We start from the raw sequence: 12,535 nt of genomic DNA on the forward strand, positions 1-12,535 counted from the left end.
AAGAAAAAAACATTTCAAACGTAATATATGCATTTGATACTTCTTTGCTGGTAAAACTAATCTTTTTTTATGTTAAAGTAAATCAAAGGTCCCTTCCAACCCCTACCATTCTATGATTCTAAATAGGAGCATTGCATATGGCATGATTTTAGGAACTCCTTTCTTCCTCACCATAGCCCAAATGTATTTTTCATAGCATCTGCTTTAAAGAGTCTCTTCCTTATCTTTGAAAACTAGAAACATCCTAGAGATTTCATGAGTCTTGTCTTGATAATGAAATAAGAAACAAAGCTCCTAGTCTGAATGATTACTCGGGTACATTTACCCACTAGGTCTTGTTTAAAAGAGAAAAATCCTCCTGTCTTCTCCCTTACACACTCAGTTCCTTACAGGGAAAAATGTCTAAGTCAGATATACTGTTTAGCTCACTGTAAGTAACTCTAATTTGGCCATGGCAAACCACTTACAGTAGTTTTCATGCAATCAAAGTGAGACACAAATGGAAAAAGATGTCTTCAGGGTCTATTTTAACAGAAAGACCAGGACTCTGAGCATGTGTCTGGCTCTACCATATATTATTTTCAACAGGAGGGATGTGTAGATACAGTCGCCTTACACATTCACCAGGTGACCTGCGGTACCTAAAGCTGTCCTAAGGGCACTCTGTGGGCAGATTCTTCCATCTCTGCAAAAAAAAAAAAATGCGTAGACTAAAGGAGGGATGTGTCAGGATGCAATTCTGGCCACAAAGAACTGGCTGCAAGGGCAGGGCTGCAGTTCCCTATGCCAGGCAGGGAACATCCTGTACAGCTACAAACAACTTTTCTCAAATGCTTGCAGAGATGAGTCTTAAATGCCTGCACAGTCTCTCAAGGGAGACCAGGAAGAGAGTCCAAATTTTCCTCCCTAAACAAAAGGATTTTGATATTTAGTTTCATACTGCAGAAATGTTCCCAGTCCTGTAGCAGCAAGATATAGAGGGCAGGTTTGAAGGCCTGCATCTTTCAGGTAAGAAATAATGGTTGTAAAGGGATGCAAAGAGGTAAATGGGAGAGAAATAAGTTTGCATGTTCTTGGGTGGAAATGGATATTAAAATAACCATTAAAAAAAGTTAGTGGGGAAGAGTATTCTGCATCTGGAGTTGACTAGGAGTTTTGTTGGAGTCAAGAGCAGCCCTGCAAATAATGAGTATTTTGGTTTGTTAATTCAAGTAGGGAAGGTGCTAGAGCATTCCTCTCTGATTTTCTGTCACTAAGTGATTCCAGTAGCTCAGCTGCTCAGATGGTTCTACTTCATGGCACATCACGATTTTCTTAAAGCGAGAAACGGAGAACCTAATTCTCTCTGGAAAAAAAGTCTGCTCTGAATGAAGCTCCTCCAGATGAATTTTTAATTTGGCAAGGCACAGTCCTATGAATACATCCTCCAGTTTAATGAAAGAAACGCTCTCTGAAATGTTATAGATCTGACTAGCAACGTCGGTGGATAAAACATAGCCAGTCCCAGAACAAAACGGCGGGTAGGTCTTGCCTGGATACTCTTCTCTACTCACATACCACTTACTCTTTCTTTTCCGTATAGGGTACTCGTGCAGTTTTAAAAAGCCTGTGAAGAATCTAGTGGTCTTCTTTTTCCTTAGAAGAAGCTCAGTGAGGTAAAAAACATTGACAAACACATCTGTGTCAGTTTTCATCACAAAGCTGGACTGGTAACAAAACCTGTGAATCCATTCAATTCCCATCATGGTCTTCAAGGTCAAATTGTAATATGTGTCTATAAAATTCTTTTGGATTATATCTTTGTACTTCTGGCTTTCAGTAGTGATATCAGCCTGCTGGCTGAGATTCACAGTGCTTCCCAGGAGGAAATATGTCACCAGGCGCTTGCCAGCCACTGTTCTCTCCTTCCCCCAGGTTTGCCGGATTGCCATCCTGGCGTCAACATGGTTGTAGGAGGATGCCACAAGCAGGACGAGGAAAGGTGGGTCCCTATGGCAGTCTATATCTGGGAGCTGTGAGAAATTTCCCCCAATTCTCCTAAAAGTCTCTATGGGGAATATATAACCTTGGCTGTTTTCACAGAATATACAGAATTCGGTCAAGTTGTTATTAAAAAACCAGAAGCTAGCACAGCTGAGCCCTATAAGGCAAACAAACAGCCTGAATTTTCTGAAATCCATCTGAAAGAAACAAGAAAGAACACCACATTAAAAAAAAAAAAAAAAAAAAAGATAGTATCTAGCTCTTTTCAATGCTGTATACCAAATTCCCTGCACAGGGATTCAAAGCCAGGTCATCTCTAATTGAAACCTACCTATTTCAAGCCACTCACCCACATGCATTTATCCTAGCACCTTTCCCACAAGATGTTCTGTTGGCAACCAAATTCACACTCATGCTTAATTGAATGTGTCCCCCTACATCAGCATTTTCCTCAGAAATCCACGCAGACATGTCAATTGATGTTTCAGACCTCCTTCCCATTTTCAGCATCTTACAAACGATTGCTTAGACCCACCAGAGCTTTCACAAGCCAGAGACTGGAGAAGCAGCAGACATGTGCCCATGACAGAGAATAATAGCGATAGGGTTTTCTTAAATACCATGTTTCTCCATTTGTTTGAACAGTTCCTGTGTCCCAGAGTCACCAAGTGCTGTCTAACTGGCAGACCCAGCCAGGTTCCTCCCATCTTCATCTTTGCCTCCCATGGGGCTCTTGCACCAATGCAGAAATTTCTCCCAGTGTTTCTGCTGGAGGGGCCATGAGTCACGTATTTGACGTTGGGTCACCTGCTCAGAAAACAAACAATCAAACAAACAAACAAACAGTGGGGCAGATTATTTGGATGTTTCACTTTTTGCAGAGTTTATGTGATTCACCAGGGTGTGCTGAGATAAGAAGGGGATTGTCTGTACCCCTCTCTCCTTTTGAGGTGAGAGATATCCAAACAATAACAATGTTCATTCATCCATCCTTGTAACTGATCAATTTTAGTTACAAATTTAATGCAACTTTTGAAAGAGTGAACCCAAGAAGGTCACTGTGCCCCCCAAAAATTACATATCTCCATAAATTAACCTGGTGAGAAGAGTATAATGCTCATTCCATTAACCCACAGGCCCACTACCAACTATTTTAGAGCACTAGGAGGAATTTTTACCAGGGGGAAGCCTATTACCTTGCTCTTCCACTGTACTTAATGAAGAATTTGATCTGGCTTCCTGTCTGAAAATACAAGCAAACCAGGTTTACAGACCCCGGAGATGTAAATTTCATGGAAATTTGATCCCTGTCTTCCAACCAGGAATGTTCTAGGGACAGAACACTAACATCTCCATAATCGCCTTAAGTGTCCACCTTTTGCTCAAATTCCCCTTTCCAAGCAATGGAAAGGTTTTGTGTTGCAGGCTTAAGTTCATTTCAAAGTCCAGCCAGGTGCTCCTGGGACCAAATCCAACTTGTTTTACCCATAAGAACAGTCCCATTAACTTCAATCTGTATTCTCAAAAGCATAAAACAAGTAAAACTGGAGTTCTGGTTTACTGAAATTCCTCCCACAGTGAAATGTATTTTTGCAATGATTCACTAATGAATTTTGAAAATATTTCAAAGGCTCACATTTCTTCTGCCACTTATATTTAAATTATCTTTAAATAGAATATTATCCAGATCTGTTTTTTCTTGTATGTATAGTTCACAGTAGTCTTGTGATTGTCTTAAAAAGTGCTTTAATTAAATAAATATGTAAAATTGTGTGAGAATATACATGTGCATACACACACACAAGATTATTTAAAAATCTGCTCTGCATCTGTTCTCATGTTCTTCAGTGATCCCAGATATGCATATGAATACCCTGAAAAGGTTTGCAGGAAAGGACGATGTTCTGAGGTTGACAACAGATCTGCAGAAGACACTCTTCCTTTTTCGGTCCATATATGAAACAGCATATCCTATGCAGATATATACAGATATACACACACACCCCCCTGGACAATGCAAACATTTGTAATGTAAATTGTAAAACATATTTTATAAATTTTGCAAATATATACATACAACTATATTTTCACAGCAAGTCGCTGTCTACCACCAATAGCTAGACAGAGCTCCCAGAATCACAGAATGGAAAGGGTTAGAAGGGACCTCTAGAGATCATCCAGTCAAGTAGGTCCACCTCAATCAGGTCACACAGGAATGTGTCCAGAGAAGGAGACTCCACATCTTCCCTTGGCAGCCTATGCCAGGGCTCCTTCACCCTCAAAGGAAAGTTTTTCCTTGTGCTTAAGTGGAACTTTTTATGTTCCACCTTGCACCTGTTACCCCTTATCTTGTCTCTGGAGACAGCAGAAAAAATTGCTGCTCCATCGTCTTGACATACAGCTTTTAAATACTTGTAAGTAGTAATGAGGTCCCCCCCTCAGTCTCCTCCAGGCTGAACAGTCCCAGGTACCTCAGCCTTTCCTCATAAGAAAGATGCTGCAGTCCTCTGATCATCTTGGTGACCCTGCTCCAGACTCTCTCCAGAAATTCCCTGTCCCTCTTGAGCTGGGGAGCCCAGAACTGGACACAGTGCTCCAGATGAGGTCTCAAAAGATATGACCTTCAAAAAAACCCACACACAGATTGGTTCTGACAGTGTAAAAGCTGGACAATACTAACATTTGTCATCAATTTAATCACCAAAAGCAAATTTGGGCTTCTCTGGAACTGGTAGGAATGGTGTTCTTTTTTACCCAAATGAAACATTTGCAATTACCCATGGAAGTATCTGTGGAAGGGATTGGGCTTGCAAGGACAAGTAGCACTTTGGATGCTCCTAGTTTAGTGTCTCAGGTCTCTCTGCCTCCCCAGCCACGTGTAGGAGGGAGCCATCCAGGGAACATGCTTGTCGTGGTTTGGCCCAGCTAGCACAACAGCACCACGACAGTTTCTTGCTCGATGCCCCCATTCACCCCCACCCTCGTTAAGATGGCGGAGGACCCAGTGAAATGGGAGTAAAAAGATAAGCAAGATTGTTGTGGATTGAGACAAGGGCAGGGAGGGCTCACTGCCAATTATGGTTCTGGGCAAAACAGACTCCAGTACTCGACTTAGAGAGGAAAGTAGGAAAGTTTATTCTACAAGAAACAGAACAGAATAAAAGCAAAAAGGGAGTAGGATGATGAGAAAATTACAACCAGCACTTTAAGATCTCCCTCCCCCATCCCTCCTTTCTTCCCGGGCCCAGCTCACTGCTCCCGATATCTCTACCTCCTCCCCCCGCAACAGCTCAGGGGGGCAGGGAGTGGGGGATGTGGTCAGTCTCTCACAGATGGGCTCTGCCGCTTCTGTCTTCTCAGATGAGGATGACTCCTGGCATTCTTCCCCTGCTCCAACACGGGGTTCCTCCCCCGGAACACAGTCCTTAACAAACTTCTCTGGTGTGGGTTGTTCCCAGCAGCTGCGGCTTCTGCCGATACAGGTTCCCTCACACGGGACACAGTCCTTGGTGAATATCTCTGACATGGATTCTTCACCGCGGTTGCAGTTTCTGCACTTGCAAGGTCCCTCTCTTGGGACAAGGCCTCTTCTGGGCCTAAGTTTAATGAGCTGCTTTGTCGTGGGTTCCTCCCCGCAGTTGCAGCTGTGGATATTGGGTCCCTTCCTCGGGACAAGGCCTCCTCCGGCCAAAATCACTGTCCCTGGCTCAGGGCCTTTAATGAAGTGAATCGCTGCCCCTGGTCCGGGGTCAGCTTTAGCAAAATGAGTCTCTGCCCCTGATGCGGGCTCATTATCAACATGAGTCTGTACCGCTGATGCGGGGTCTTTAAAGAAATGAAAATAAATCTCAGCTTCACCAGTTCTCTCCATAGAATGCAGGGGAGTCTCTGCTACAGTACACCTCCTCCCTTTCATCACTGACCTTGGAGTCCGCATGGTTGTTTCTCTCACCGTTCCTACTCCTTGCACCACCACCAGCCAGAAGAAGAGAAGAAGGGGCAGAAGAAAGAAAGAAGATGGAGGAAGACACCTCCCCTTCCGGCTTCTTCTTAAAAAGTGATCGTGGAGGCGTCTAATTGGCTCAGCCCCAGAAGTGGGTCTGGCTCAGAGCTGGGGAGAGTTGTGAGCAACTTCTTACAGGAGCCATCTTTGCAGCCCCTTCCCCCTTACCAGAAAAGGCTGTCATGTCAAACCATGACAATGCTGTACCCTGCTGTTGGGACTCAGCTACAGCTCCTCTCTGTGACCACCCTCCCTGCAGAGCCATGCCAGCTCCCAGACTAGCTGCAGTGGAGCAGTCTTAGCCTCCCCCTGTGCAACGGACTGTGCTCCACCTTCTGTTGAAACTCTATTTCTGTTTCACTCTTGCAGTAGTCTTTCCTGAGTATGGCACTAGTTCACCAAACTCCCCTCTCCAGGTAAGCTCAACAAACATATGCAAGTGCACACAGTTGTCGCATAGAATCATAGAGTGGGAGGGTTGGAAGGGACCTTTAGAGATTATGTAGTCCAATCCCTCCTGCTGGAGCAGGTGCACCTAGATCAGGTCACACAAGAACATATCCAGGTGGGTTTTGGAAACCTCCAGAGAAGGAGACTCCACACCCTCCCCGGTGCAGCCTGTTCCACTGCTCCCTCACCCTCACAGTGAAACAGTTTTTTCTTTTTTTTAGATGGAACTTTTTGTGTTCCAGCTTCATCCCATTATCCTTTCTCCTGTCACTAGATACAACAGAAAAAACGGATGTCCCAACCTCCTGACACCCACCATTTATATACTCACAAATATTAATGAGATCCCCCCTCAGTCTCCTCTTCTCTAGACTAAACAGCCCCAGTTCCCACAGCTATTCCTCATAAGGAAGATGTTCCAGTCCCCTGACCATCTTGGTGGCCCTGCTCTGGACTCTCTCCAGAAGTTCTCTGTCCCTCTTGAGCTGGGGAGCCCAGAACTGGACACAGGACTCCAGATGAGGCCTCATCAGGGCAGAGTAGAGGCAGAGCAGAACCTCCCTTGACCTGCTGGCCACACTCTTCTTGATGCATCTCAAGATGGCTGTGCCTGTAAATTTTCCCCCTTGAAGCTCAAGAAGGGAAGAGTTGCCTCAGATGCTCCTGAGGCCAGTGCAATCCTGTGGTGCAGCAGGGGGTGTTGGGAAAGGTGCATTTGCACAGGTACAGCCTTGGCATCTGAGGATCCAAGCTCGGCAATACATTACAAGGCTGGCATTTACTGACTGACAGAACACCAAGGGAAAGGGAAAGATGACCAGCTTCCTCTCACTGAAGTCATTTTTCTTTTATAACCATCAATTTCAATCTTATTTTCAGACAAACAAGGAAAGCTTTGAAAGTAAAAAAACCATTTTATATTAACACAGGTAGGTCAGTTCTTTGGACTGTTTAAGTTACCATATTGGATAATTAAATCACCTTGGTATTGGCTCCTTACCCTGGGATGCTGAGCCCGCATCCCATCCTTCACTGTGCCTGCAAGCAATAGGTTTAGATTCCTGGGTAATGCAAGTGCTCTGTCTCCCCCACCGCCAGGGAGAGCTGCTATATATGAAGAACATATGGAAAACAGTGGTTTCTGTTACGTTTCAATAGAAACATGGCTGTGACTGCATTTAGTAAAACTGACACCATCCAAACTGAAGTGTCTTGCGCAGCAGAGATACCAACATAGGTTAGGTGTAACAAGGCCTATGGTATCTAAATTATCTGTCACTGTCTGACAATGACAGATCCTTTGCTTTGACCTGACAAAAAAAACAAGAGTCTGTGATTTGAGATTTCCAGCCTGCATACACATATCTCCGTGGAACAGTCCTGGAGATGTTAATATGAATGGAACAATAAGTCAGCAGGAGGTGGTCCAGAAAGCAACAGAGACTTACTAGCAACCAGTCTCTTTTCTATAAATCATTTTGAACAGCATCTGGTATTTTTTCATCAAAACAAATCTTTCCGGTTTTATAGGACTTGACTTAATTTTCCTCTCTGATCTGAGTCAAGAACTGCAGTTTGTAATTATCTCAAACTTTTTTCCACCTCCTGTTGTTTCAACTGCAAAATATTTTATATAGGGCATTGCCAAAGAATTACTTGCTTTTGTGTCCTAGTGAGTGGTTTGCTCAAACTGACTCGGTTGGTGTTTCATGGCTCTGTGTAGGTCCAAATGAGGTTTACATGAAAGCCTGGAACCCAAGAAATGTGGGCTAGAGGAGCCTGCAGCCCTGTGTTCCTCTTGCACACGCCTGAAAGGAACACACAGAGAAAAGGTGACAGTCAAGGCTGCTGATCCAAATCTATCAAACTGCAGCCTTCTATACTTTGCAAGTACCTATTTCCACCAGCGGCATGAAATTCCTCCTGCATTCTGCCATGGCTGGCTCTGGGATCTCTCTTTTCACACCTTTGTGTAACTCTCATGTGGCACAGCAACATGGCTATGGTAACTCCTGTGATGAAGCCTAGTTATTCCATCAAAATTAATCTGACATCTTCTTTAGGTCTGTTAATGAGTATAATTATCTAGACGGCACCAAGAGATCAAGACTATATGCCATATAGATCAAGAAAAGCAATCTGGCCTGAGGCAGAGAGAGGTAAGTAGGTCTAGAGTCCCCCAGAGAAACAGGTTCAAAATATCAATTTTAAGAAATAAAAGTTTTCTTAATTTTTCTGGGGCAAAGCTACAGTCATGCCACTGAGTTCAGTGGACGATTGGCATTAGCTTTGCATTGAGGTCACACACATCAGCCAGCAAATGACCTGAACCACAAAAAAGCTCCACAATGTGCATTTGACCGTCTGCAAGAGTCCCCACTTTGTAAACAGAGACACAAGCAGCTGCAACAAGGCAGATGGAAAACCAGAGGCATGATTTCAGTGCGTAAACAGGAGTTACAACCTCAAATACTGCACAGTTAAAGCTAGCAATGATATTCCCATTTTCCTTTTCTAATAATCGAATGTAGCATGTGTCCTCGTATAAGAACTAATAATACCTGATAACTTTTGATTTTCTTCAGAGTAAAGCCTCTAAATTGCTTTCTCTGAAGCTCAGCAGGACACAAAGAGGAATTGAACACACATAGATATTAAGAAAATGCCAAATACAGTAGAACACATTTCTTTTTTTCCTAAATGCAAGCATTTCAGAGGAGCAGGGTCCAGTTGGGATATCTGAAAGGCGAAATCTCTGAGGCAGTGGGGTCAGCAGTGGCTGGGCCACCATTTTCACAGGGAGACACTTGGGTAGCCAGGGGTCTCCCTTAGCACAAGCTCAGAGGTCAGTGGCAAACGACCAGATGCCTCTGGCTCAGCAGCTTTTTGTTGTCCCCTGATTCACAGAGCAGGATGCTGCCTGGTGCCTACCAGACCTTGTCAGGAACAGCAGCACCCGCTCAAGTCCCACACTGGTCTATCGATAGTGGTGGTGAAGCTCCACTCAAAGGATTGCATGCAGACAGACTATCCTGCCTCATCTCCTGGGAGCACTGGCTGGTTCCTCCTGCAGATCCTCAGTGGCAGAATTCCATGGAGCCTCCCAAGTCAGCGATGTTATTTCTAACCAAAAGAACTTCACATGGACAGCCGTTCCTGTGCAATGTTCATGTGCAACCAAGGTGGTGAGGCTAAAAGTCTCCTTCCTGGTATTTTAAAAGGACACTTTTCAGAGGGAAGTTTTTACAGTAACATGTATTAACAATGTCCTTACCCAAACCAAATGTCAAGACTGGCAGGCAAGAAAAATGGAAACCTGAAAGATAAAGGAAGAACTTTTTCTGCTGCCTTAATGATAGGCCATAGAAAACCTTTTTCTCTGCTACCTCACACCAGCTTCCGCTATCAGGACTGAAAGAGGGTGGACAGCAAACTAACCATGAGCCACACACCTTCCTGTGTGACCTGATCAAGATGAAGCTCCTTTAGCAGTGGTTTGGGCTGTATGATCTCTTTAGATCCCTTTCAACTCTGAGCCTTCTGTGATTCTGTGATACTGTGATTTAGAATAGATGTAAGGAAGAAGTTCTTCACTAGGAGGGTGATAAGGCACTGGCACAGTTTTCCCAGAGAGGCTGTGGATGCTCCATCCCTGGCAGTGTTCCAGGCCAGGTTGGATGAGGCTTTGGGCAACCTGGTCTAATGGGAGGTATACCTGCCCATGGCAAGGTGGTTGGAATCAGATGATGTGCAAGGGTCCCTCCCAACTCAAACCATTCTGTGATTCTATGATTTTTATCTCTCTGGAGTTTTTTCTCATCTTTTTGCAGTGCTGCTGGGTGGAGAGTACTTTTCCCAGCTCCTCCCCAGGAACCTCTGTGCTCCCCCCAGCATCTCATGATGAAGTATTCATAGGGAGAGGGGCTCTGAGGGGTGAGTACTTATGATGCTTAAAGTAAGTGTCTGGCTCTCCACAAAGGCTGAGATGTTTTATGTCCAGAGAGCTGACTGGGAAGCAGGTGATAATTTGCCCATGGTCACAGACCTATGGCAGGAATTCTGATCCCGAAACCCTAAGCAATCAATCAGACAACAGATGGAAAAGGAGCATTATTGCTACTGATTTGCAAATCTTACTATGTTGCCTGGTTTGCACTCTGTCATTGTGCTACTAACACCCATTTAGCTGCTTGATCCTAGAACTTTAAGAGCAGATTCAATCTTCTCTGTAGAAGACTGGGCAAGTTTTCTTTACCACTTTGTATTTTAATATGAAAAGAAATTTTTTTTTTTTTTAATTGTAAAAACAAGAAAAGTTTTGAATTTTATAGTTCTAGGGGGAAAAAACGTATTAGATTAGTATGTTAAATCCTAGATTAATATGAATCCCGAAGACCTGCCATACATATACACATAATACAGATGTATACAGATATATGCATAAAACTGTATTGTTTTTAGCAGCATGACCAATACAGCCTAAACACTGGTATAGTTACAATAAGCAAAGAAAGTTCTTTCCCAGCAGTCAAAGAAAAATCATGACTGAAAAAAACACTTTAATTTTTTTTTTTTAAAATTCAGTAACTGAGTTAGAATCCCTGAAAGTTTCACCTTAATCACAGAATGGTAGGTGTTGGAAGGGACCTTTAGAGGTCATCTACTCCAACCCCCCTGCAAAAGCAGGTTCACCTAGATCAGGTCACATAGGAATGTGCCTAGCTGGGTCTTGAAGACCTCCAAGGAAGGAGACTCCACAACTTCCCTGGTCAATGTCCCATATCTCTTTCCATAGTGCTCTTTTCCATAGTGCATAGCTTCAGAAGCACCTGACCTACTGTAACTCCTGAACTTTTTCGCTTCAAAGAAAAGTTTCCACCATTTCCTCCTCCAAATCATGTTTCATGTATCACAGAGGGTGAAGTACTGATGATTTACTACAGTGCCAGCAGATGTGTATACACACAACCTCAACACAGCAGCTCTCTCAGAGGCAGCACACAGGCACAGGAAGAGGTTTGCATGCACACGCACGCTTTAAGAAGGTGCGTGTTTATTATTACAAGGGAAAGAACAAATATTCATGGGTCTCATCTACTTGAAAACGCAGTCTTTCCAGTTCAGATGTGGAAGTGTCACCTTGGATGTGGAGATTTCATAGAATCATAGAATAATTTCTGTTCCTAAAATTGTTGCAAGAGTCTATACCAGAGCTCCATGGGGCCTCTGGGTTCTGCCTCTGCTGTGTAAAGAAGAATAAAGATCATGGCAAGTGAGATCTCAGAGAGGGAAGGCATTTGTGGCATAGGGATCTTCCAAATCAGTGGCTGCATCTTCCTCTTTATTAAGAAAATCATCAAGAGTCATTAACTCTTAATGTACCTTGATCTCATTCAACTGACAGTAACCATTTGTTAGTGACATTTGTTTGGAAAAGTCAAACAGCATTCTCAGATCAAAATGCAACTTTGGTCTCAAAACGAGCAAGCAGTTTGGTGGGAGTTGGAGCTGCTCCTGTAACATCACAGGAAAGAAGTGTTGCATGTGAAGAATGAAAAAGAAATGTATTTCCAGGGACTTTAGCCAAGTCAAGAAAGCTTGCTTCTCTTTTAAAACATCATTTTCCTTTTCCAAGATGCCTGCAAAATTCTTTTGATGAATCTTGGCCCTAAAAACCCACCAAAATGTCAGCTTGGATATTTAGTAAGACCAGATTATTTTTCCCAGAAGGTGAAAGATGTTGCAATGGAGGTGCCACGTGGGCTGTTAAGCACCTTATTGCAACGTTCAGACTATCAATGTAGAGAAACTGTACAGTCCAGTCCCCGGTGCAGGTGCTTTTTGTCCTTTTTAGGAGCATATTCAGACAGATTTTGCTTAATCCATTTCCAGAGGAGATCCAAACACAGTTGGCAGGCAACTGGCAAAGAAGCATCCTCTCTGGCAAGCAAAAACAACAGTAGCGTCCTCTGAGACACTCCTTCCTTATTCTTCCAGAGGGACTTTTTCTCATCTTGGTAGTCATTTTTTTTCCAAACTTTCACCCTAAAAGTCTTCTATTTCAGTTCCTGTCTTCCCTTCGACTTCTGTGTACCGTTC

The 12,535-nt window shown here is 43.6% G+C and overlaps 1 protein-coding gene across 1 annotated transcript; it reads right to left on the reverse strand.

The window, feature by feature from the left end:
• Positions 1-1,223: 1,223 nt before the first annotated feature.
• On the reverse strand, positions 1,224-2,696 carry B3GALT5 (beta-1,3-galactosyltransferase 5). The gene is made up of 2 exons (XM_010199400.1): positions 2,604-2,696; positions 1,224-2,180 (listed from the first exon to the last, which is right to left on the reverse strand). The coding sequence occupies exons 1-2, from the start codon at positions 2,694-2,696 to the stop codon at positions 1,224-1,226; spliced, it is 1,050 nt and encodes a 349-aa protein (XP_010197702.1).
• Between the last annotated feature and the right edge of the window lie 9,839 nt (positions 2,697-12,535).

The sequence above is a fragment of the Colius striatus genome, chromosome 1, assembly GCF_028858725.1.
Source record: "Colius striatus isolate bColStr4 chromosome 1, bColStr4.1.hap1, whole genome shotgun sequence".
In the NCBI taxonomy this organism is placed as follows: Eukaryota; Metazoa; Chordata; class Aves; order Coliiformes; family Coliidae; genus Colius; species Colius striatus.